General features: G+C 32.7%; 1 protein-coding gene across 1 annotated transcript in view; it reads left to right on the top strand.

Annotated features, from left to right (window-relative positions):
- The window catches only part of PHIP (PHIP subunit of CUL4-Ring ligase complex), a 138,341-nt gene extending 111,124 nt beyond the window's left edge, over positions 1–27,217 (top strand). Inside the window, exons 30-40 of the mRNA XM_037039367.1 lie at positions 619–774; positions 2,058–2,178; positions 4,832–4,957; positions 8,003–8,072; positions 8,712–8,762; positions 9,020–9,169; positions 16,429–16,581; positions 17,331–17,494; positions 17,935–18,194; positions 18,914–19,111; positions 22,965–27,217. Coding sequence (XP_036895262.1) covers positions 619–774; positions 2,058–2,178; positions 4,832–4,957; positions 8,003–8,072; positions 8,712–8,762; positions 9,020–9,169; positions 16,429–16,581; positions 17,331–17,494; positions 17,935–18,194; positions 18,914–19,111; positions 22,965–23,596 — 2,081 coding nt within the window. The 3' untranslated portion in view covers positions 23,597–27,217. The remainder of the gene's footprint in view (positions 1–618; positions 775–2,057; positions 2,179–4,831; positions 4,958–8,002; positions 8,073–8,711; positions 8,763–9,019; positions 9,170–16,428; positions 16,582–17,330; positions 17,495–17,934; positions 18,195–18,913; positions 19,112–22,964) is intronic.
- Positions 27,218–27,456: the final 239 nt, after the last annotated feature.

Here is a 27,456-nt window from a genome sequence, read left to right on the forward strand (position 1 = left end):
TTCTCTTTTCTGGGTCTAGTTCAAAGAAAAATGTAGTGGTAGATTTGTAGGTTTATGTCATCACCACCCCTAACAATTCTCTTAAAGATTCAGTAAGAGATTCTGTTACATATTCAGGTATGCGGAAAGCATATCATTATCGTTCAAGAGCAGTAAGCATGAGAATTACCTGTCAGTAATCGTAATTTTCTCTGTTTATACATTTTAAAAAATTAGGCTTTATTTGAAGTATTCTGGAAAAGACTACTTTAGTTCAACTTTACATTGTGTGTGTTTTATCAAAGTAAAAATGGAGAATATATTATGAATTGATTCAAAACCTCTTAAATTTGTATCATTTTATGAAATACTTTCTACTTTACCTGGTAAATGGTGATAAAGGAAGTTATGGGGTAAAAAATTTAGAGAAGTAATTATTATAATGTTTTTAAAAATAATTTAAATTTTCTTGATCATTGAAACATGTTTTTCTTTAATAAAAAAAGAATATGCTCACCAAATCTTTATAAAATTATCCTCTTGTCTTATGACAATATCAACTCAAAGTAGAGATGACCTAAATATTAGCAAACTACCACATATTTTCACTAATTCTGCATTTCTTTCTGGGTATTTCAGCTGTATTTCCTGAAGAACTAGGTACCAGTGTTCCTTTAACTGATGTGGAGTGCAGATCATTGATCTATAAACCTCTTGATGGAGAATGGGGTTCCAATCCAAGGGATGAAGAATGTGAAAGAATTGTTGCAGGAATAAACCAGTTGATGACACTAGGTAAATGATAATAGTAGCACATCAGTGTGGGAAAAGGTGGCAGAAAGCAAAGGAAAGGAAAAATACTATAATTCAAACAAAATATTCTTTCATAATATCATTAAGTCAGTGATTTTCAAACATTTCTAAGTGGAATTTTTCAAAATGAGATCTTAAACGCAGGACTCGGATATTGAAAACCGTTATAAATGGGATTGCTCTAGCTGAATTTAGAATGAGGATCCTCTCCCAAAGTGCCAGGGAAACTTCTGAACAATCTGATTCCTCCAGAATCCAGTTTGAAAACTCTTGACATACTCAAGCTGACATGATATAAACTGAAAGACAATGATTGAAAGATGGATTATAATTATTAAATAGTTATACCAGTTTTCTCCTTAACTTTACATACATATACATAAGAGAATATTTGTAAGGATAGCAGAAAAGGTTATGTGAACTGCTTTGCTTCATTAAAAAGAAAAACAGTGACAACAAATTATGCAGAATAACTCTAAACTAGTATGGTGTTTTGTAGCAACCCTCCTGTTCTTCAGTAAGGAATCAGACTCAAAGAGTCTAGGGAGAAATTAACATGAATAACAGCTAAAAACACTAGAGACACATATTGGATAATATTTTTACCTGAAGTATTTTATAGAATGGCAACACTTTATTAAAAATTGTCTCAAATATTGTTTTAGATAATTTTAGTAATATTTTAGGGTATGAAGTTGTCAAACTATGAGCGAATGAGCAAAAATGGAGAAAGACCATAATTTGTAGATTTTTACCAGTTTAATGTGTGCCATTGAGTCATTTACTTGGAGTCAAAAACTTTGGAATCTGTTTCCTCTTTCTGTTTCACTAATATTTCGCAGAATTATGTTTTGAAGATGAGATAAAGTGCTAAGTTTTGAGAAAAATCAAACGTTAATGTTTGAATGCAATGTAATTGTTACAGTGTTATTGATAGAATGAATGTTAAAAACAGATTCAGGAATCGCCAGGTTTTAATTAGAGAAATGTATGTATCTTTAATAGGTCATATGTATATTATGTCATTTCTTTTCTTTTAAACACTCTATGAGTAACAAATATCTGTAAAATTTTGCAGTGTAAATGTATACATAATTAAAAAATGAGACTCTTACTAGAATAGCTAAACTATGCATTTTCTATGAAGAGGGACAGATTAATAGTTACATGGATCAAAACTTGTTTTAATTCAAGAAGAATTTTCCATGAAGTATTTTATGCAATACAAAATAATTTAATAAACTAATTTGTCTTATTTATTTTAGATATTGCTTCAGCATTTGTGGCCCCTGTGGATCTGCAAGCCTACCCCATGTATTGCACTGTAGTGGCATATCCAACAGATTTAAGTACAATTAAACAAAGACTGGAAAACAGGTTTTACAGGTTAGAACTGTTTACTGTAGTTACTACCAAAATAAGGCTAAATGATCCTTTCACCTGTTTACTGATCTTCTATAGCAGTGTTTCTCAAACTTCAATGTACATAAAAAAATCACCTCGGGATTTTGTTAAAATGCAGATTTGGTCCCATAGGTTTAGAGTATGACCTGAGATTCTGCATTTCTAAAAAATTCCCAGTGATGCTGATGCTGCTGGTCTTGTAAGCACACTTAGAATATGTTACCTAGGTAGTTTAGCTTAGCTGCTAATACGAGCTGCTGCTTGCTGTCTTCATAGCATACTTATAAAGCATGGCATAGTTTACAAAACTGTCATTTTCTCCAAGATATCACATTGAAATATGTGACTCGATTTTTCATAGAACGATATAAAATTTGTTTTTTCTTATTTTGCTTCTCTTCAGCTTATGAATACTTACGAACAATGAAATTAGGAAGTTCAAGATATTTTTCATAGTTTTTCAAGTTAGCTTGAAAAACTCGGTAGTTTTTTTCTTTTGAAGACAGAATTTCACTTAATTTGCATCATCATCTTCTAGATAGCAATTTCAATAAATATTGAGTTCCAATCTCAGACAGGCTTTTTTAGGTTTATTGTCTAAATTGTCTTGTTAAAAAGTGAGTTTAAGTTTTTAGTTTTCACATAATGAAATGATACTCGTAATTTTCACTTTTTAAAAGACTTTTGCTATAAACAGTCATAAAACATTTTAATTCAAATAATACTACATGAAAACATTCTTTTATGAGCAGTTTTATATTATTGCAGTTCTTTACATTTTATTTATTTAACTTAGGATGGTTTTTATTCATATTTTGTATTGATATTGTCCTACAAAAATTAGTGCCTTCCATTTTTTTTTGTTAAGTATAAATCTAATTCGGTTTAATTAGTTTTATACTAATTTTAGTATAAAATCTACTTCCTTTACCTGCCACTAAAAATTCCATTTGTTATTCCTTACTGACGAAAACAGGGTTTCTCAGTAAGAACAGTACTGACATTTGGGGTTGTCCTCTGTCCCTTAGTTGTCAATAACAGCCCCTGATTATAAAACCAAAAACTTCTGTATGCATTGCCAAATGGTCCCTGGGCACTCAGAATCGCCCCTCATTAGTAACCACTGGAGTAAAGGAAATTAAGGTATTAAACTTCATGTTTTGAAGATATTTCTGATCTTGCTAGGTATTTCCACTGTTGCTTCATTGCTATTTGTCAGAAGCATAGAGAAGGACATCAGCTATGATAATGTGCCTCCCATTTATCTTCACCCAGGAAGGACGCTTCTTTATATCTTTTCCAACTCCAGATGTTGGAAGTTTAAGAGAATAAATGGAGGAGAAATTCTTAACTATATCCTTCTTTATCCTCGACCTGTGATTGTTAAATCTTAGGAGTTTCACCTAGTGTTTCAGAGATGGAACAAGGCATGTAAGGTAACAGGGAAAGAATTCTGAGGTGTGCATTTCAAGTACATTACACCTGAAATAAGATTTCTGGAATTAGCCATAGTAACTAATCTAGAAAAAATCATTTGGGGATACAATCCTTTCATAAATTAGAAACTGCCCATTTTTCTTATGTTATTTCTTTCTTATCTTTCTTTCTTATCTTTTTCTTTCTTTTATTATAGACCCAAGTTATGTTTTTAATTGCTGTTTCACTGTTTCAGGCTTTTTTGCTTTTCCTTTGTTCATTGGCTTCAGACTCTTTAAAGTTTATGGTTTTCCTCTTCAGTAATTCTTTTAGTCTTTTGTTAAACTACTCTCACTTTGTCTTGCTGATGTTCTTCTAATTTCTTGTTTTACACAGTTTTCTGTAAGTTATTCTGAAGAAACTGTTAATTTTATTATTAGAATGAACTTTGTGAATGCCATTTTAAATACACAGAAGTATTTCTATATCCACAACTATAAATTTTAAAATTTCGTGCCATTGCATTTTTGTTCGCACATCAGCAAGATTTTATGAGTGTTTTTTTAATTTTATGTAAGACCACATAGTGGGTAATATTGTAGAAGTTATCTTTGGATTTACGTTCAAATTTATCTTTTTCTTTATGTTCAAAAATAATAAAATACCAAAATTTATTTTAGTATTGTCAATTCAATGTTAAAAATAATTTTTATTTACTTAACCTTGGTAAACTAACATGGTTACCATTTTTTTATATTTTCATATCTCACAAGCATGGTACCAGCTTTTCATTTTTATATGTCATTTAATTACCAGTGATATAATTAGATGAGAATCGCTCCTTTCTACATAAATGTCAGATATGTTTATTATCAAAAAATGACATCATATCTGACAGGAATAGGTAAAGCTAAAAATGAAAACTCCAGTTCTCTTTTATTACTCTCCCTATAGGCAGTCTCTCTTCCTAAAAGAAGTAACTTGTTTATGGTGCAGTGTGTCTAATCTAAACATATTCTGTGGAAATCCATAGCATTACTACACTTTTTTTTTCTTGCACAAAGAGGTTATACTTTTTCAAAAATAACTTTTTGAGGTGTGAGTTTTGTACTTGATTTAAGACTACAGTTTGAAGAGTCACAATGTCTTGGTTTTAAATTTTATGCTTATATTTCTAAATATAATGAGGTTAATACTTCTCTATTTTGTTTCTTTAAAGGCGGGTTTCTTCCCTAATGTGGGAAGTTCGATATATAGAGCATAATACACGAACATTTAATGAGCCTGGAAGCCCAATTGTAAAATCTGCTAAGTTTGTGACTGATCTTCTTCTGCATTTTATAAAGTGAGTTATTTTTCCACACTTAATAATAATTAATTTGTAATGATGACAATATTATAAAATGTCAATTATAAAATATAATTTTTATAGACATAATATCACATGATGTGCCATACCCATGGCTCCACTCACATAGGAAGCACATTGTGCCTATGTCTATGTCTAAAGTACCATTTAGTTCATTGGCTAATATCACAAAATCATGTGTATTATTATTAACTATAGAACACAAAAGTTGTGTTCTATAGTTAATGTAAACAAACATGTATCCTTTTCTAAGCCCAACTGTTAGATAATTATTATTATTATTATAACTGTTTATTGAATATGTACTGCTTTGCCTAAAATAGTTCTTGTAACCCAAATAATCTTATATGTGGGAAAGAAATTATCTGGAATTTGTAATTAAGGAAAGTACATCTTTTAGAGGTTAATTTGTTTAATTTTTATGGTAATGAGTGTCTGCCATTCTGATTTGAGAACCTTTTATCTTGATATTATAGTACCCCTGTCAAGTTTATAAACAAGTATTTGAGGAGTCTAGCAGTAGACTAAATTTAACTTTCTAGATGATTCTTATTTAAAGTCAAGTATGCTTTCTTATTCATTGATCTTATACAAAGAGTGGCAATTCTAACTTTATAAGGCAGCAGCACTTTTATTCTCTTGTCTTATAGATTTTATGTAAACATAGAATGAATTGAGTCTTCTAGTTGAAGCCAGAGAAATGAATCATGTTTTGTATAACATACTCCTCTGAGTTTGTATTAAGGTTATTTATATTGGATAATTATTTCTTGTTAAGAGAAGACATTTATAATTTAAGTATTCAGCTGCTATCAGCTTTTATTTTTACATGAAGGAATTATTGAAGCTTTTAAAAAAAACATCTCCAGCCCTGGCTGGTGTAGCTCAGTGGATTGAATGCCGGCCCGCGAACCAAAACATCGCAGTTCGATTCCCAGTCAGGGCACATGCCTGGGTTGCAGGCCAGTTCCCAGCAGGGGACGCACAAGTGGCAACCATACATTGATACTTCTCTCCTTCTCTCCTTCCCTTCCCCTCTGAGGATAAATAAGTAAAATCTTTTTAAAAAATCCTCCAGCTTCATTCTTATTACACAGCATAATCAGAGGGTCCCTTTTCCTAGTATTAACTGCTTGCTTTTTGTTTTCTAAGGAATGTAGGTAATTTTAATATAAGAAAACACCCCGGGGAACTTAGATAAACTTCATGTCCTTCCTCTACCCTGTTCTCTAGAGGACTCTGTTTCCTTGCAAGTGCTTTAGGGACTGTTGTTGCAATGCTTTTACTTTTTTCAGTAAAGCTGATAATCAAGAATTAGTTTTCCTCAGAGGACTGTTTCTATAACTTGGTTATAATAGCTTGTAATATTTGAACTATGAAGTTTTTAGTCTGTAATTTTCTAAGTGTTATGTGGATATTTATATACATATAAATATATTTCTAAGAGATATGCATCAGAATCAAGGGATATAGGAAATTTATATTTTAGTGAAATTATTTAGATAAAACAGTTACTTTTATATTTGAATAGTCTGTGAAAATTATATCTTTTTCAAATAGTTACTGGAAAATGACGTATAAGAACAGATTAATACATTTAAAGCCATTCATATTTTATATATCTAAAAATAAATCTCTGGCATTTTTTAGATATATACAGTTTGTTAAAACCATTTTTAGCTGACAGTGGTTTTCAAAATATTATTTCAAAATTTTGATTCTTATACTTTTTAATTGAGTTGTTTGGCCAAATTCCAAGCAGTAGATACATACAAAGTGATGTAATAAATATTTGGAAATAAAAAGAAATGTATATTTAACCTCTTAATACAATTTTGTAGACAGGTAAATTTATAACTATAAGATAAGGAAAAAGTAACAAAAGAGTTTCTATGAAATTTAGATGAGGGATAGGTTCACTTGTAGCTATTAAGGTGGGGTTTCAGGGGGAGGGACAGAGTATATTAAGACGTAATGGACAAGATAGATATGGATGGGTTCAGGAGAAGTGAGATGAAAGGAAATCCATTGTAGGAATAAGGATGGAATGAACTAAGAAATTAAAGGGATATTAAATAAATTTAGTAATTTAAATTGGGTGAAACAGAATACATGAGTTGAAGTAAGGGGTACAGTGTTGTAAACTCATGTTTTGTTCAGATCATGGAGGGCCTTGAATGCTTATCTAAGAAACTAAACTTAAAATATGGGCACCAGAAGCAAGGGTTTATGAACCTATTTTCACATGAATATTATATGATGCATAGTATGCCTTAAAATACTTACTGCAGTGTCTGATATTAATTGATGGGGGGGAGGCATAAACAATAAATATTAGGTTGGCTGCAACACTGACCAAGTAGCAAGTGATAAGGGATTAATTTATGGAAGTGAGAAAGAGGCAGATGCCAAGAGATTTTGAAGGTATACTCATGGAACTTGGCCAGTGGTTGGGTTTATAAGGAGGCACAGGATGGAATAGTGAAAAACTATGCACTATGAAAATGGGAATTCTGTTTTAAAAAAAATAGAGAAAGGAAGACTGGGGAGTGACTATTAGTTTCAGACATGTGGAATTTTAGATGATAGTAGGAATCTAAGAAGAGTCAGACCAAATTATAGGACTTCGAAATTCATTTACAGAGAAGTTACAGTGTCAAGAGAAAATGATTAAGGACAAAATTTTAGGGAATGACTGCATTTAAGAATGAAAGAAAGAAGGAATTAGAAGACAGGAGGTACTTCTCTTGTAGACTAATTAAAGAAGGCATCCCAGGCACAGCAATGAGCTGAGCGAAATTTGGAGGTGAGCATTGAATCAGGTTTGATGTAATGAAATAGGCTAGATTGGAGGCTCCATGTAGAGTGGAGGAGTGGGCTCATGTGTATTTCATCATCAACCTATGAAAGAAGTCTTCAGAATTTTTAGTTTTACCTTAAAATCTGGTTTTAGTAATAGATTTAAAGGGAAAGAAATCTCACAACTCTAATCTTGTATACTAACATTTTCTTGTTATTTAGGGATCAGACTTGCTATAACATAATTCCACTCTACAATTCAATGAAGAAGAAAGTTTTGTCTGACTCTGAGGTATTTAATATTTTATTATAATTATGACATTGGTCTTATTGTATATAAAAAAAGAAACAATAGTTCTCAGATAAATGTTATGAAAATTATTTTTGTCTAATGCTGTAATTAACTTAAACATGGTTCGGAATTTTTTTGTTTTTATGGCAAAAAAAGTTTTTTAAAGGTAGGAGAGGTGAGAATTTTTAGTGAGTACTAAAGAGCTCCAACATATACATTTATATATTTATTAAAATGTAAAGGAGGTAATTGGTATATAAACAAGTGTAGAGTACAGCTGATACTTGAACAGCATAGGTGTTAAGGGCACTTACTCTGAGAGCAGTTGAAAATCTGTGTATAACTTTTAACTTCCCCCAAACTTAATTACTAATAGCCTTCTGTTGAGCAGAAGTCTTACTGATAATGTAAACAGTTTATTAACATACATTTTGTGTATTACATGTATGACATGCCATATGTTTATAATTAAGTAAACCAGAGAAAAGAAAATGTTAAGAAGAGAAAATAACATTTATTTTTTTGGAAAAAAATCTGTATAAGTGGACCTGCACAGTTTAAACCCATGTTGTTCAAGGGTTCAGCTGTAATCATGAAATCTAGAATTTTTAATGAATTCGATAAATTCTTGCTTCAAAGGAAGAAGAGAAAGATGCTGATGTGCCAGGAACTTCCACTCGAAAAAGGAAGGTAACATAGTTTTTGATGTAACAGAAAAATACTTTATATGAATTAAAATGTATTCAGAGCTTTTCTTAACTTTTATTTTTAAAGACTGGTTAAATATTACTGTCAATTAAGTTTCCATCACAAAATGCATGATTTTCAGAACTAGGTAAATGATATTTTCTGTCATTTGACTTACTATATATTATCTAATTATGTAAGACTGCATTAAAAATAGAAATTTGTGTATTTTATTAATTTTTTTATCATTTTTATTTTAGGACCATCAGCCTAGAAGAAGATTACGTAATAGAGCACAGTCTTATGATATTCAAGCATGGAAAAAACAATGTCAAGAACTGTTAAATCTCATATTTCAGTGTGAAGATTCTGAGCCTTTCCGCCAGCCGGTAGATCTCCTTGAATATCCAGTAAGTATTTTTGAAAATACTTTCTTTATATGTTGGTTTTGGTGTAAGTCTTATTATGACAGTTTGCTATTTAAATTGTTTTTATGGTTATAGCTTATTTCTAAATTATTTTGTACATGTACTCATTATCCATTTGGTTATATAGAGCATCAAAGTTGAATGGTGTAGTAAAATAGAACTGTGAACTAAGACTCCAAAGAATTGGGTTATAGTCCCAGCCCTGCCTCTTACCATCTAATTTTCTCATCTAATTTTTTTTTTACTGTTTTCTTCCCCACACTAACTTTATAAATTTATTATGGTGGTTATTTAGAAAACAATAATAATAATACATACCTAAACTTCCTTATGAAGTTATAGAGATGGAAAGAGAATACAATAAAATAGTTGAAACTGAAGCACTATATACAAATTTAAGATGACATTATTAAATATATTTAGGTTATGTTAATTGTGATCTTTTACAGGGTTTATGGTAAAAAGGTTGAGTAAACATGATCCAAGTGTTTATTTTTGCATGTAGTCTTAGAAATCTAAATTAGCTTAGAGTGAGTTTTATTTTCTTACTCAGTTTATTAAAGTTTGTACAGTTCATAAATGGTAACATAAATATAACATGAGTGGTTTCAAATGAAAATGAAATATTTTATAAAATACCGTGAGCTGGGTGTGGTTGTTCTCTGACTTACCTGTTTATATATGTTTTAACCTTCAGTGATGGAAATAAAGAAATTTCATCATAAATATTAAAAATCCCTTATCTCAGCATTTAAAATTAAGAAGCATAGAATCTTAAGTATAGAACATAAATCTTTTATTCCAGCAATGTGATAAACTGGGCTAGTTTAAACCCTACCATCCAAAAACTCTTTAGGGGAACTGAGCTGATGCTTCAGTGCTCTGCTTTTCAGTTCTTTTTGTTTTTGGAACCTGTGGATTTCCCTTTGTTTTTTGCAAGCTCAACTTTGTATATTAGAAAATAAGTTATAATTTACTCACTGCTTGCAGGTGTTGTATTCTGGACTTTTCCCCAGAAAAGGAGAGATAGAAATGAGTGTTAATGTTTACATTCTAATAACACATGTATTAACATTATGCAGAGATAGGTGAAGCTATGTCAGCAGCCATTGTATGGAAGGAAATTGGAAGTGGAATCCCACTGGGACTGTTGAAAGACTTCACCCTCAATGAAAATAATAGAATAATTTCTTCTACAAAGAAGAATATCTCTTTCTGATGTCGGAGTAATCTCCCTAAGCTTGCAGTATGCAAGGATATAGAGTCTAAATTTACACTTTCATGTAGTGAAGAAACTCATCAGGGGGGAAGAAAACAGCCCCTACTAAAGTTGAACCTAATGTTAAAAAGAAATTGCAAACTCCGTAAGGGTGTGATCTATTATATTTATATATATATATGTGTGTGTATATATATATATATATCAACAGAAACAACAAATTGAAATATGAGCACCCTTTTCCCTAAAACTTGAGATCAGTAGATTATTCCTAAATACTATTATACTTCATCAGATCTAAAACCCTGTTCATTGTAAGATAACTGTTATTTTATATACCACCAAGAGAAAGAAAAACCACTGTCATTTAAACTTTGATTTGTCAGTTTGGTTTAGGAGATAAATGGAGGGACAAGAAGCATGAGAAAATAAAAGACTAAAGAGAAAAGAAAAATGTTAAAGCAGTCATACAGAAAATACAGAAGAGACCCAATAAAACTGTGGTCCAGCTGATGTTGAACCTGAGGATCAGATTAAGCAGCTTTCCAAAATATGTAGCTATTTATCGACAGAGTGAAAACAAGAAGCCTTTGCTCATACATAAATACATAAATAAATACATAAATACATAAAGTGCACTACAGCTATATGTATTATTCTTAGAAAATAGGTAATATGAATGCAGTCTCCCTTAAGTACTTAAAATAACAAGAATGATATTTATATTTAGAACCTCTCCTTCCAACAGCTAAAGGTATTACCAGACAAAGTACCAGAAGGATGAAAAAAATTTTAATTTAATCTCTTGTCTCTTTTGGTACTCCTTGATGGAGGTGTGAAACATGGCTATTAACTTTTCTTATTACTGTCACAGAGGAGAAGAGGAAACTGGATAATTTACTTTTTGTATTTCAGAGTTAACTATAATTATCAGCCTTACCAGCAGAATATTTAGGGCAGATCATGGTCTTCATATTTCAGCCTTTGTATGAAAATAATTGCTTTACATTTTGAGTTTAATCAACTATCCAAAGCAAGAGTTTAAAAATTAAACTTTTTTTCAGCCCTGGCTTGTGTAGCTCAGTAGATTTAGCACAGGCTGTGAACCAAAGGGTTGCCAGTTCACAGGGTACATGCCTGGGTTGAGGGCCAGGTCCCTAGTGGGCCCATGTGACAGGCAACCACACCTTGATGTTTCTCTCTCTCTCTCTTAAAAATAAATAAATAAATAAATAATTTTTTGGTGGAAATTAGCATGTTCTATATTCTATTTTGTTTATTCATTCAACAGAATTATATTGACCAGCTACTATACTGTACTAAATGAAGGAAACCAAATGTATGAACCAAGAAAAACAAAATGGTCTGCATAAATTTGACATTGAACCAAAAATTTTGCAAAACATTAAAGAATTTGTATATTCCCAACATTTTCAGTTTGCAAATCCAATATGTTCTAATATTAAATATCCAAGTAATTATATATCTTTGTCAAATTAGTTTGATACTTTTAAGAGGATGGAGAGGTTGGACACTGTTCAGATGTTGTTACCATTGCATAAAGCAGTTTTGTAACTATTGCCTGTAACTATTGCCTTCAGCTGTCTTAATAGTCAGGGGTTCAGTCTTTGAAATATTTTTTAAATGATAGTTTCCACTAATAATGTATTTAATATCTGTAAATGGCCAGGTTATTTTGACCAGATTTGGTACATAAGGTAGACTGGTACACTGTTTTTGGTAAAATCCAAATACTAGTGAAAGATTCTAAGACTAGTTTTGTGTGACTTTATTAAAGTGGTTCTAAAGTCAGACATTATAGGTCAGACATTTCAAAATATTTTGGTCAAACACAGTGTAATTGGACTTCTGAGAAGAAGAAGTAGACATACTTTTGCCTATTTGCCCCACTAACTACACTAAAAAATTGTGGGTGGTATGTATAAAAGAAATGTAAGAAGATTCTGAAAGGTGGAGAGAAGAAGGACCAGCTAGGGATCTCAGGAGCTGATGAATAACATAAAAGTGAATTTCCTAGATATGTGTGTTTGCCTTATATTTCAACTCTGGATACTGGAGAAACTGACAACCTAGAAATGCCAACATGTACTGATCAGAAAAGCATGCTGTCTCCAGCCAGAGGAGGAAGAAAGGGGCAACTCAGCAACACAAAAAACTTGTAGATGATAGCTGCTCTACTCCAATCAAATACCATAGAAAAAATTGTGGCCTTACCCCTTACCACCTGCAAAGGCTAGTGAAGAGCCATCTTCATGCTTCCCAAATACCAAGCCTAGACTTCAACCCCCCCACCTGGGGGTGATGAGGTACTCCTACCCTTCCTCACCAGGTTGGTGTCAGTGGATGCCTAGTGGATGCAAGGAATTTGACCATCAGTCCGTGATAACAAAACGCCCCCATAGTGTCGGTAGAGGTCATGCAGTAACAAAAGCACTCCCACCCTAGTGCATTCCCATCCCTTCCAGATGTTTCAAGGAGCTTCTCCTCAATCGTTGAGTGTCAGTGGAGGTCAGATAAAACCTGGAATTCCACACCCACCTAGTAGTAATAACGTAGTGCCCCTTCTTAGCCCAAAGACTGGGTTCAGAGTAGGCCCTCTGAAACACAAGGTTTAAATGCCCAGGTTTCAATAAAAAATCCCTTGTCATACCAAGTCTCAGAAAAGAACTAAGGATCAAGTGGGAATAGAACTAAAAAATAATGACTGAAATAAAAGCTCACTGAAGAGAACAGAGGAAAGAATCAGTGAATGTGAAGATAAGAAATAAGGGTAAGGGAGGTTTCTACCCACTTGAACTGGTAAAATATTGACAACCTTATGTTTTGATAATTATATATACATTATAAAATATCTGGACAGCCACTTAAAAACTGTATAGAGAGTTATAGTCATGAACTTTATAGAGAAATCAAATGGAGTTCTAAGACCTGTTCAAGTGACCCATAAGATTGGGGAAAAAAAAACAACAGAAGAAAACAATAAAGTGACAGACATAATTAAAGTTGTATAGTATTTTCTGACCACAGTGTAATCAAACTAGAAATCAGTAACAGAAATGTAACAAGAAAATGTTCTAGCACATGATAACCAAACAAGATACTTCTAAGTAATCCATGATTCAAAGACTTATGGGAAATTTAAAAATATATCAATGTAATGAAAATGAGTACAATGTGAAAATTTGTGGGACCCAACTAAATCAATATAGGGAAATTTTATAGCACTAAGTAGTCCATCAGAAGATGAAAAGTCTCAACTCAATCTAAGAGTCTTAAGAGCCTTGGGGAAAAAAGAATAAAATTAACCAAAAGTGAGCAGAAGAAATATTAAGAGCAGAAGTCAATGAAATGGAAAACAGAAAAGCAATTGAAAAAATCCACAAAACCAAAAGCTGATACTTGGAAAAAATTAATAAAATTAAGAAAGCTCTATTAAAATGTATAAAGCTAAAAAGAAAAAAAAAGATACAAATTGCCAATGTCAGGATTGCAATAGGGGGTATCACTACAAATCCTACAGAAATCAAAAGCATAATAAAGGAATACTACACACAACTCCACGCATATAAATTTGACATCCTAACTGAACAGGCCAATTTTAAAAGTACAAATGATTATAATTCACCCCATAAATATTATTAGATCATTTGGATAGCCTTATATAACTAGTAAGGAAATTTAATTTGCAATTAAAAACTTTCAAAAAAGAGATCTCTTAAAGCCAGATATCTTCTCTAGAGCATTCTACCAAACATTTAAAGATTGAACACAAATTCTGCACGATCTCTCCACAGGTGGAGAAGAAAACACTTCACTTAACCTCTAAAGTCAGTAGTATCCTGATATTAAAACCAGACAAAAACAGTACAAAAGAACAAAATTCTTAATAAATTATCAGCAAATTAGAATTCACCAATATGTAAAAATGATTTCATGCCATGACTAATACCAAAATGTTTTAATACCAGGGATATAAGACTGGTTTTGTATTAAAAAATCAATCGATGTAATTCATCACATTGAAGGAGATAAATCACATGAACATATTAATGCAGAAAAAGCATTTGACAAAATGGCTTTTGTTTGTTCAGTGAATGTACATGTTGGATATGATAATGGTATGGTAAATACCATTATCTCGTTTCCAGGAGGAAACGAGAATGAAGGTTGGAAGGAAGGAGTTTATTATATTTACAGGTTCTAGGGAAAAGGCCTCAAATGCCACTTTGCACCACAGGGAATCACCATATTTTCATCAGGTGGCAGAAGACAGGAGCAAGGGACAAACTTTGGCCAGACCCTTTCTTGGGATATCTGTGAGAGAAGCAGGCGGGGCAGGGTAAACAGTTTAGGATTGGCTACTTTGAATAATTTCAGTGGGGCATAGAGAGATAAGGGGGGGGGGTGGTTTTGCATATAAAAAAGTGTTCCCAGTGGAGTCCTTTGCCATCTCTAAGAACTGGCTATCTCTGGGAAGGGCAGAGTGTTCTCAGTTCTGTAAGGCCCCAAATGCCAGAGCATCAGGAATACAGAAAACAAGAAAGTTTAGTTGATATATTTGGCCCTGTAATGAATAGATGTTACACAGACAAATAAATAATCTAAGAAAACTGGGAATAAAAGTGAACTCCCATGATTTGATGAAGAAACATTTATAGGTTATTTATGAAATAACCTATAGCTAACATCATGCTTAATAAAGAAACCTTGAATGTTTTCCCCCTAAGATTGGGAATAAGAATGTCCATTTTCACTGCTATTCAGTATACTACTGCAAATTCTAGCCAGTGGAATAAGGCAAGAAAGGAAATAAAAAGTATGGAGATTGTTAAGGAACAAATAGGTGTTCCCATTTGTAAATTTTGAAATCAGTTTACTTTATGGTGAAACATATTTGATCATAATTTAAACTTGGTGGTTCAAAGTCAAATTATATTTTGAGAAGTGTAGTTACATACTCCAAGGCTATGGAAAAGGTAGAGTACTGTACATCCCTAAATTTTAAATTATTTATTTATTTTTAGAGAGGGGACTGGAGGGAGAAAGAAAGGGAGAGAAACATCAATGTGTGGTTGCCTCTCTAGCACCCCCGACTGGGGACCTGGCCAGCAACTCAGGCATGTGCCCCGACTGGGAACAGAACCAGTGACCCTTTGGTTCGCAGTCCGGCACTCAATTCATGGAGCTATACCAGCCAGGGCTATACATCCCTATTAAGAGATAACTCTATTCAGCCCTGGCTGGTGTGGCTCAATGGATTCCCAGTGCTGGCCTAAAAACCAAAAGGTTACTGGTTCAATTCGCAGTCAAGGCACGATACCTGTGTTGGACCAGGTCCCCTGTTGGGAGCATGTAAGAGGCCACTGTTTCTCACACAGCAATGTTTCTCTCCTTCCCTTCCTCTCTCTCTAAAAATAAATAAATGAAATTTAAAAAAGAGATCACTATATTCAAGTAATTTTCTGCTATTCTCTTGCTTTTTTCTGCTTTCATTTGTTTATTTTCATTGCTTTTTTATACACAATTGACTAGGTATAGAGACTCTGGGTGATTCCACTTCTCTGAAATGAAGTGCATGGACTTGGTGACAACTTTTTTTAATTATGATTATGTTTCAGTGAGTCAACAGCCTTTTGAATTTATAGATAGAATAAAGTTTTGGGCTTTTTAATATCAAACTTATATTTAGTTATAGAATGAAAATTTTCAGTACTTTTTAAATCTCTTTTTTCCAACACACCTCCACCATATACCTTTTCCCCAAGGGATGAAGCGGGGAAAGCAGAACTTAATAGCTTCTAAATGAGAAAACTCTTCCTGTTGACTGCAATATAAAGGATAGGGCATTAGAAAAAAGGGAGCCTTGATGAGAAAACAAGGAATGGTTATTAGTAGTTCTAGGACTTTTGTTCATCACAGAAATTGTATGTGAATCCCTGTGCTGAGATGTAATGCCTTGTGGTAGTAATGATAATAATACCACCTATTTTTCCTCTCTTAGGACTACAGAGACATCATTGACACTCCAATGGATTTTGCTACCGTTAGAGAAACATTAGAGGCTGGGAATTATGAGTCACCAATGGAGTTATGTAAAGATGTTAGACTTATTTTTAGTAATTCTAAAGCATATACACCGAGCAAAAGATCAAGGGTATATATTAAATTGTTTTCTTTTGTTTTTAAGTTAAAGAAATTACTAGAAAAAGGCTGCCACCTTAATTTAAAATTTAGAGCAAAAATTTACTAACTTTCTATGTTCTTAATGGTATCCTAGTGGAAAAAAGAATGACTTCTTTCTACTTTGTTCCTTCTGTGAACTAACACGGATGTCATTAGTGTTCGGGAATGGTTACTTTTCTTGGAGTATGGTTGAATAGGTAACCATGTACATATTGTCCTGGTATATATTAGGGCTATGTAGACTTTTGCAGCTATTCTGCATTAATAGAAAGGAGCATTTTTTTGCAAATGATTCATAAAAATGAGTAAAACTTTCATTTACATCACAAAGGGGTGATAATGTGTAAATGAAATGAGAAAAATAGCTAGTTCTGGGTAGCAATGGAAAACAGGTTCAAATTTCAGGGATAGTTTCATTATGACAAGAGTTTACAGAAATATTGTTTGTATCAGCCATCTCAGTTCATAGTAGGGCTTTTCTTTAAGAATCTCAAAGGTTGGAAGATTCCCAGTCTAACTGCAAAAATAATTGTAAAAATACTCCAGTTTTCATCAAAACTGGGGTTTCATCAAAACACTTCATCAAAAGAGACTGGTGGGGGGGGAAGCAAAGTTTAAATTTTTAAAACTTTGGCTAGATAAATATTTAAATTATATGTTATCTACTGAACAGACATTGTCTTTTGAGAAATGTTTGAATAGTTATTTTTCTTACCATAGATTTACAGCATGAGTTTGCGCCTGTCTGCTTTCTTTGAAGAGCACATCAGTTCGGTTTTATCAGATTATAAATCTGCTCTTCGTTTTCATAAAAGAAATACAATAACCAAAAGAAGGAAAAAAAGAAACAGGAGCAGCTCTGTTTCCAGTAGTGTTGCGTCAAGGTATTTGATTTCTTTTAAACAGCATCAGCTGATCTATAACTTTGTAATCTAAGTAATAGAACTTGATGTTTTTTAATACTTCCTTTACTATTCCCTATATTGCAGAATGATATATTTGACATGCAAGTTCCTATGATGTGGAGGATTTTTAATCTTTTAACTAAAGCTATACTAGTGTAAGTGCTTAAATTCAAACTGCTAAATCTATACAGTAAAACAGCATTTTTAGGATAGTGATGGCATCATGCTTTCTGTCATGTATAACTACAGCATTTACAGCAATCCTTCACTAAATATTCCATATGAAATCCACTACAAATCTCATGTTTTAACATATTTCATAATAGTGCAAATATTGAATCCAATAGTATTTATAAAACTGTATTTTATTCATCCATATAGAGCTATGAGAATGACTAATAATATTATTTTATTTACAGCCCTGAAAGGAAGAAAAGGATCGTGAAACCCCAACTTAAGTCAGATATCTCTACCTCTGCATTCTGTACACCTACGCGATTAATACCACCAAGGCACAATGCTGCTCAGATAAATGGTAAAACAGAATCCAGTTCTGTAGTTCGAACCAGAAGCAACCGGGTGGTTGTAGATCCAGTTACCACAGAGCAACCATCTACTTCTTCAGAAGCAAAGACTTTTATTTCCAAAACTAATACATCTGCAATACCAGGGAAAACAAGTAAGAATCAGTTACAGTTTCTAAATTGAAGTATATATAATGATTTTTTACTTTTTATTACTACTATTTTTAAAAATATTATTTATTTTTTAGACAGAGGGGAAGGGAGGGACTGAAACATCAGTGTGTGGTTGCCTTTTGTGTGTCCCTTACTGGGACCTGGCCCACAATCCAGGTATGTGCCCTGATGGGGAATCGAACCAGTGACCCTTTGGTTTGCAGGCAGTCTGGTTGCTCAGTCCACTGAGCCACACCAGCCAGGGCTATATAATGGTTTTTTAAATTTACACTTTTACTTTGCCATGAAATATATATGATGTCAGTAAATTTTAGCAGACATTGTTGGTTTTTCTTTATTGTTTTTGTTCATTTAAAAATATTTTAATAAGAAAATTTACATTAAGGAATGTCATTGTTTAAAAATAGCAACTCTAACCCAAACTGCCTAAATTTAAACCCTACTATCCAGACTTGCTAGCAGTTTGTCATGACATGACTTCATAATCTTGAAGTGACTGGACAGCTTCTAAAGTTCTAAAATTAAGAATTTATTTCTTTATGCCTGTTTTGAAAGTAGATTTCCTGAAGGTTTAAGCATCGCTCAGGTTTTGTCCTCTTGGCTAATTTAAGCAGTTCAGGTTACAAGTAATCCCAACCTTCTTGCTTGTTTTTAAGTTAAATAACTCTTAGCTTACAATGTTTCTGTGTGTGTCTTTTAGTTCTAGAGAATTCTGTGAAACATTCCAAAACCTTGAATACTCTTTCAAGTCCTGCTCAATCCAACTTTAGTCATGACACTAGGAATAATTCTGCAAAAGAAAATTTGGAAAAGGAAAAGCCAGTCAAACGTAAAATGAAATCATCTGTGCTCTCCAGGACATCCACTCTTTCAAAGTCATCAACTGTCATTGAACAAGGTAAGTGTTGCCCTGGCTGGTGTAGCTCAGTGGATTGAGCGTGGGCCTGTGAACCAGACGATCATGGTTCGATTCCCAGTCAGGGCACATTCCTGGGTTGCAGGCCAGTTCCCAGTAGGGGACTCACGAGAGGCAACCATACATTGATATTTCTCTCCCTCTCTCCTTCCCTTCCCCTCTAAAGATAGATAAATAAAAATATTAAAAAAAAAAAGGTAAGTGTTATTTGTATCTTTCAGGGTAAAGTAGTAGATCTTTCTTTGAAATGATGCATTTGTTGAAGTTAGCACTTACATCAGCTTTTTAGGTTGGTCATTTACAAGTCACATCTGTATTAGTATAGTAGAGGAACTTAGTGAAACATCTTTTGATTTTCACCTTTGTGCCAAAAGCAAACTGTATTACTTTAAAGACCAAGAAAAAATTTCTATATGTAAATGAAAACAAATTTTAGAATCAAAAGCTTTTAAGGATAAGTTTTTAACTTCATGATGACAAAACCTCAAAAAAATATTTCCAAGAAGTTTAAATTGGATTTCATTAACCCATATAGCATTCTCCACTGTTTTAGAAAAATTTGTTGCTATTTCGTCACAAAATTCAACACATCAACCTTTTTACTAAGTAGTAATTCACTAGGGTTGCCTGTAGCCAGACCCTCTATTCTAGCACACAATTTTGGGCCTTTTGCAGTTATTCTTCCAAGTTCTTTCACCTGCAGATATTCATTATAAAGTCATTATGCTATGCTTGAAAGATGAAGGTAAATTATATAAATATGCCCTATGACATGTTAAAACTATTACGGCTTATTGTCAAGAGATTCCTCAATGATAAGCATTTTGTATCTGGACTTCCAATTGTATCTAAACCATTTCATCTTCAATGTTCTTCGCAGAAACCTCTCATTTAATCTTTAATTGAAATGCCCTCATTTTGATTAATGGTATTGGGGTCTATCAACAGACATTAGCTTAAAATCAGGGAGTCATTCTAGCCTTCTCTTCAGCATCTGGATCTACTTGACAATCATTAGTATGTTGTTGCTGCCTCTTTAATATCTCTAAAGCTTCTTCCCTCCTCTTTGCTCTCGCTACCATTGCCTTGATTCAGGTTTACAGAGTTTCTTCCCTGGACTGTCTTAATTTCTAATTCGTCTCTCTGCCTCAGTTCTTAACTCTTCCTTACCCAGTCTGTCTTCCACACTGCAGCCAAAGCAACTTTCTGATCATTTTTCTCCTAGTACAGAGTGCACAGGTACACACACACTTAAAATCCTGCCCTGCTTTCCAGTCATATATGGACCAGATTCTAACATTTGTGCATATTATACAGGACTCTTCATTTCTTGGCTGGTGCCTAATATTCCAGCTTTGCTTATTTGCTTTCCCTGTTTTATGTCTCAGCCATCCTAAACCACTTGGAAGTCCCTAAATATCAGTGTTGTTTTCCCCCGTTGGAATGTCTTTTTCTTTCTAGTTTAATGGTTTCCTGCAACTTTCAAGTCTTTGAAATGTCATCTTCTTCAGGAAGTCTTCTCCTGAGTTCTTTAGACAAAGTCAAGCACTTTGTATTTCTAGAACACTCTGTTCATTGCCTTTTACGGCAGGTAAACTGTCAAATTATTATTTTTTTAGACGTGTCTATCTACAGTAGTATCTGAATTCTTGTGCCTAGTTATTCAGTTCAATAAATAGGAAGATGACTTTGTATATAAATGTTTTAGATTTTCTTCTTTTCTGAACTGAATTAAAAGTTTTATATAGTGAATTGGCCTTGCTTTTATCACTACAGAATCCTAATGAAATCAAGTACATATAGTGAATTGGTACTAACATTACGGTAGGGGAAGTCCAATAGTCAATTTGATTTACGATTTTTGAGTATTACAAATACGTAAGAGTACCAGTACAGTGTGGAAATACAATTAGCTATTAAATAAGTCATTAATGATGACTTATTACATAAATATTGACATGTGAGTTAACTATTTGAATCAAAAGCAGTGCTGTCCAGTAAAAATATAAGCCAGATAGATAATTTAAAATTTCCTAGTAGCTATTTCTAGTAATAACAATCATAAAATTATCCATTTTCCTAATATATTTTATTCATTCTATTATCCAAAATATTATCATTTCAACATGCAATCAGTACTTTGAATTGTATGCTGCTTCTGTTTTCAAATTTAAATTTTATTAAAAACTCAGTTTCTCTGTTGCATAGGTACATTGCAAATGCTCAGTGGCCACATGGTTGTTAACTACCAGGACAGTGCAGGTCCAAATCAGTGGCTTTTCTTTTCTTTCTTTCTTTTTTTTAAACTCTTGAATTCCTTTTTTAAGAGAACTGCATTAGTAGTTACTATGTTTAGGTTATATATTGCTTTATGAAATTGATGAAACCTGTAGTCCTTTTACCAGAAAGTGCACATAGACATATCCACACAAAATTTGGGCCATTTTAAGGCATTCCTGGAGTTCTTGAATCCAATCCATAGAACTTCTATAGTGGGTATGTGGTCTGGATATTTAAAACCCTTGTCAGTAGTCTTACTGGAAAATAAGTGAAAAGATCTAGAGAACTCTCAAGCAGCTTAATTGTTTATTAGAAAATGCTTAACTACTTGATGCTCTCACACACTTCTCCCCTGCCCTCCTCCCTGCCCCATCGTTATAGAAAACCACCAATCTAAAGAAAATCATTTGTACTTCAGGGGTCAGGAAATGAGGGCTTTGCCTTCTGTGCTACTGGCTCTGACATTTTGTGAGTCTCTTGATGGTTTTTTTCTTAATATTTATGAAGTATAATGCTAACCTATGACAAAAAATGCTATTATGAAGAAGCTTTCTCTTTAAAAGCAGTTTCCATTTCTGTGGATTTCCTTATTGTATTGCAGATTGTGTACCACAACCAAACAAAAAACTTCAGAATTTTGGAAGAAAAAAGTTAGTGGTAGTGCGTGTATGTCATCTTTTCCTTCATCTGGAAGGGTAACAGATTTTATTTTAACTACAGAAAGGCAGTGCATCATAATCTCTACATATTTAGAGTTCAATCTCTAAAAAATTCTTTTTAATTTAATTCTTGTTCAAGTACAGTTTTCTGTCTTATATTCCCAGCCTTCCCCCCACCCCTGGTGCTCCCCACCTCCCTCCCATTTCCGCCCCCCCACCTTAGTTATTGTCCATGTGTCCTTTATACTTGTTCATGTGAGTCCTTCCCCTTTTCCCCTGTGATTCTCTCCCCTCTCCATCTAAAAAAATTTTTTAATAAAACACGATGGCCTTTATTATGGAGATTGTTACATTGGGGGTTTAAACATGATATTGGTGGCATACATGCAGGCATACCTTGGAGATAGTGTAGTTCCAGTTCTAAACTACCTCAATAAAGCTAAGGTGACACTAAAACAAGTCACACAAATTGTTGTCTTTCTAATGCATGGAAGTTATGTCTATATTACACTGTAGCCTATTAAATGTGTAGTGACATTATGTCTAAAGAAAATAATGTTTAAAAATATTTTATTGCTAAAAAAATGCTATCATCTGAGCCTGCTGAAATAATGACGCTAATAGAATTGCTTGACGCAGGGTTACCAAGGCCTTCGATTTGTTTAAAAAAAAATAAGAAGGCTCTATCTGAGAGATGCACTGAAATGAGGAACAATAAAACTAGGTATATCTGTAAGTAATATTAAGCCATGAGCCTTTTGTCTTTTTTTCTTGTTAGTAAAAAATGTTTAGGATTGTGTCATTATGTGTAACTATAGCAATGGCCTTATTGATTAGTTTCAGGGTTAAATAAAAAAGTGATTCTATATATATTAAGTGATGTTCCCTTTTAACAGATTGTAAGAACAATGCTCTTATACCAGGAAGCATTCAAGTGAATGGCCATGGAGGGCAGCCATCTAAACTTGTGAAGAGGGGACCTGGAAGGAAGCCTAAGGTAGAAGTTAATACTGGTAGTGGTGAACTTATACACAAGAAAAGGGGTAGAAAGCCCAAAAAGCTACAGTATGCAAAGCCAGAAAGTGCAGAGCAAAATAATGTGCATTCTGTCAGAGATGAAGTAGTTCCTTCTTCAACATGCAATTTCCTTTCTGAAACTAATACTGTACAGGAGGATTTGTTACAGAAAAAGAGTCGTGGAGGCCGAAAGCCCAAAAGGAGGATGACACAAAAACTAGACTCGGATCTCATAGTTCCTACAGGTGTTAAAATGCTGAGGAGAAGTAATCGAAAAAAGATGGATGATCCCATGGATAAGGAGGAAGAGTTTGAAGATGTTAAAGGCTCTGAACCCCACATGAGAACTAGAAACCAAGGTCGAAGGACAGCTTTCTATAATGAGGATGACTCTGAAGAGGAGCAAAGACAGCTGTTGTTTGAAGACACCTCTTTGACTTTTGGAACTTCAAGCAGAGGACGAGTCCGAAAGTTGACTGAAAAAGCAAAAGCTAATTTAATTGGTTGGTGATGTGTACCAGACTATTTTACTTCAGAATCATAAAGCAGGTACAGTTAAGGAATATGTAGAACTAATGCTTCTGCCTCCTTGCTGCTGTGGTGGATTAGGGAATGTTATAATTTGATTTGCAAGAAAAAGTAAACAAACTTATAAGACACTTCACTTCTTTAAATGAATATATATAAATATATACATATATATTTTAAATGTTTGCTATTTATTACCCTTAGATAGGTTATGCATTTCAATATTCATTTCATTCACTGTTGGGGGAAAAAAGAAATTGAGGACCTACAATGAATTCCCAGTTTATTTCTGGAAAAGACAGTTCTGCTACATTTTTGAGGAGTGTAATATTCCTAGTGATAGAGCATTTCATGTTAAAACCAATTATTTTTGACCAAGCCAAGTACATTTCTATCGATACAGAAGTTGTGCCCCCTAGGAAGACATATGTTACCAGAGCAGTGGTAAATTAAGGAATGTGTTTCCTCTAAAAATAAATATAAAATCCCTACAATTTGATACCATAAAGAGTTTAATTTTAATTAGACAATGTTGATCTACAAAGGATCTAGAGGAGGCTTTTGCTGTGTTCCATTTCTGCCAAACATAAGAGAAAATGTACTGATGAAAAGGAAACATATCCACATTGGAAAACATTTGACTGTCTAATTTTTCAGACCTTGATTCTTGTATCAATCACTCAATCTCTGTTTATTGTGCCAAAGACTGAGAATCAGTGCAGTGGGAAGCCTGTTTTTGACTGTCAGGACAGCATACACTTTTCAATATTGGAAAGGCTATATATTATTCTAAAGAGCAAGTTATTAAAGAGTTATGCTGAGATGTATCTTTTTTTGGTACTAATAGTAGAAAATAATGCACTGGTGGGTCCTTTGACAGAGATGTTTTAGATAAAGTGTTTAAGTGGTTAAAGGATTCAAGGAAAATACAGGAAAAAGGTATGGGATTTGATGTTTACTTATTGATCTGGATTAATGTCATTTCTAAACTTTAGACATATCTAATAGCCTAAAGTGATTTAAAAAGAAATATGTCTGTGTGTGTGTGTATATATATATTGATAAATGGGTATAATTAAATATATATACAAACACATACTTATATACTATTACCCAGGTATAAATTCTTTTCTTCAGGATTTTTTTAGATAGTGGTAGAATAAAAATAATTTTAAAATGTCATACTTTATAGTTTAATTTTAAGGGGAAGATTGGTTATTTTCAATTATTAAAAGTTAAAATAGGCCAAATCACTTTTTATGCAATCATGTTTTATACAGTGGTCTCATTGCACATTGTGTTTTTTCTGCACTTTTTATGGTATCCTTATCATGCTGGTATGTCAGTATACATCCTAAAGAAAAGTTCCATTTAATGATTGTGCCTTGTATTCTATTATTTTTTGCATCATTCGTAAAATTAAGTTGTCTATTGTAAATGATAATTATATGACTTAGGAGAATGTATTGCTATATGTACTGCTATGGAAAAGGAAAGCAGTTATTTATTTGTTTATGGTACATTACTTATTTTATACCTTAAAAACCAACATAAATACCATTTCTATTGTTTAAAAATTATTGCCCATTTTTAAAAAGTGGAAAGTAGTATTTTCTGAGGACTGCTATGGTATAAAAATGTAACCAAAATTTTCAGATACTACATTTTTTAAGTGAGAATGAGAAAATATGTATTAGTATGACCCTAATGTGGAAAAATAAAGACTTTAATTGAACCATGGCAAAACACATTAAATAATTATTTCTCTACTTATTTCTGGTAGGGATAAATGTTAGCTGTCCTTTAATTGTTTTGAAGACGAGTGGAAAGCAGTGCATTTGGACTTTTTAAATTGTTTGTAACTAAATTTGTACAGAAATCCTGTGAAATTAAGTAAACCATTTTCCAGATCTTAACTGGATTGCTGTGATTTTGAAGTTGAAAAATAATTTCAAATTTTTCAGGTTTTTGTATATTTATTTTTTTCTAACAAATATATTTACTATATAAAATTCAGTAGCTGAACTCTTCATAATGCAGAAATGGATGGCTTGGTTGTATAGTAAAATGAGTCTTTCAGTTACACCATTATTGAAAATAATAGTGTATATGTTTGAAATTTTGTCATTAAAGTAATTTGTTGCTTTTGAAGGCAATCTATTTGAAACGTAATTTCCTGATGTTATCTGCATTGTGTTAGAAAAAATAATAGACTATAAATCCATTTTTGTAAAAAATGTGTACAGTTTTAAAGTGTGTACAGAAAAAGGAAGCACGTACACAGTCTGAGTGGAATATACCTCTACTACAGTGTATGGATTAGTTCTAACTCTTGAGCAAGAAACGAGTATTTACCATTTTACCTGCAGCAAGTAAATGTATTACTCCTGTTCTAAAGACACTGTATATTTATGACCTTATTTGGACATTATTAGACACTGGTTTCTTAGTAAAGCAAAAATGACTTGGATGAGATTATTTGTAATTGAAACACTTAAAAATGTATTAGTGTAATACCAGATATATCTAGATTTTATATTTTTATAATTTAGCTTCTATACATTGCAGAAGTTCAATTGAGAAATTTAAGTCACCATCACATTTTTGTTTTGTTGGACCATTTGGAAAATACCTTCTTTGAGACAGTGACTCCATGTATGTACTGTTTATAGGTAAAAGGAAATGTTGGCAGTTGTCTTGGGTGAGCAATAAAAAAACTCAAGTTTACTGAAAATTTTGAAAATATAACCTGTTACATGCATGGAAATTGTAACCAATTTATGTATTTTTAAGTACCTAACCCTAATATTCTCTCCATTCATCACAACATTTTTGAATCCCTGTCAAATCTTAAACAATTCTAAAATGTTGCAAATGAGCAGTTGAACATATAATCTAATTACAGAATCACAACTAGGCAATAGGTATATACTTTCCTAAAATATTATCTTTCATGGTCTGCTATTATGGCGTTGGACTATTTTCTGCATATATTTATGTAGTAAAGATTTAATAGTTTTGTTTCCATTATTTTTATTACTGCACAACTTTACAAATTTGAAGACTAATTTTCACCAAACTGTCATCCCCAAATTTAATCAGAAGAACTATATAGAATATTTGTGAGTTTGGGTCGCATCTGAGACATGAACTTGGTGAAATTTAGTATTACTTGGAAATGGATTACATAAGATACACTGATCAGCAAAACAATCCTCATGTGGCATATTTGTGTTCACACCTAGAACTGTCCCTTTGCTGCAGTACAGTAGACTAATTAGACGTTTAAAAAGTGTACTCAAATAACATTTTGCTTATGCGATATTAGCAACATTTACATGTTTTAAAATATGATTTGTAATATAAATCAGCTCATCCAGTTAATACTGTTTACTTTAATTCTGGCATTCCATTTTATACATACTTTTATCTCTCAAATGTCAACTGGAAACAATTTGATTTTCAGTTTTCTATCTAATGAAAACAAATTATTATTCTGAATATTTTCATTCATCTGAAACTTACTTTTGAGTAGACTGAAAGGACCAAGATACTTGAGTGTTTAAAGGGCTGTGTGTTCCTTATATGCAGGAAATACATAATTTTAAAAGTCATAATAGAGAAAGTGATTTTTTGTTCTGTGAATTACCCTCATACTTAGAAAGTAGTTTTTATTTTACATAATAGGTTAAGAAATGGTTTAGTTATATTTAGTTGAGAATTTATTTTCCTATTAAAATTGGAAAAACAGACCTTTCCCTTTCTTTTCTCATTGCATTTATCCTTAGTTCCTCAAATTTCCAAGTGATTCGAACTAAATATTACATTTACTGAGAAACTATT

The sequence above is a fragment of the Sturnira hondurensis genome, unplaced genomic scaffold (genome assembly GCF_014824575.4).
Source record: "Sturnira hondurensis isolate 20B ecotype Veracruz unplaced genomic scaffold, ASM1482457v3 Scaffold0025370, whole genome shotgun sequence".
Taxonomy (NCBI): Eukaryota; Metazoa; Chordata; class Mammalia; order Chiroptera; family Phyllostomidae; genus Sturnira; species Sturnira hondurensis.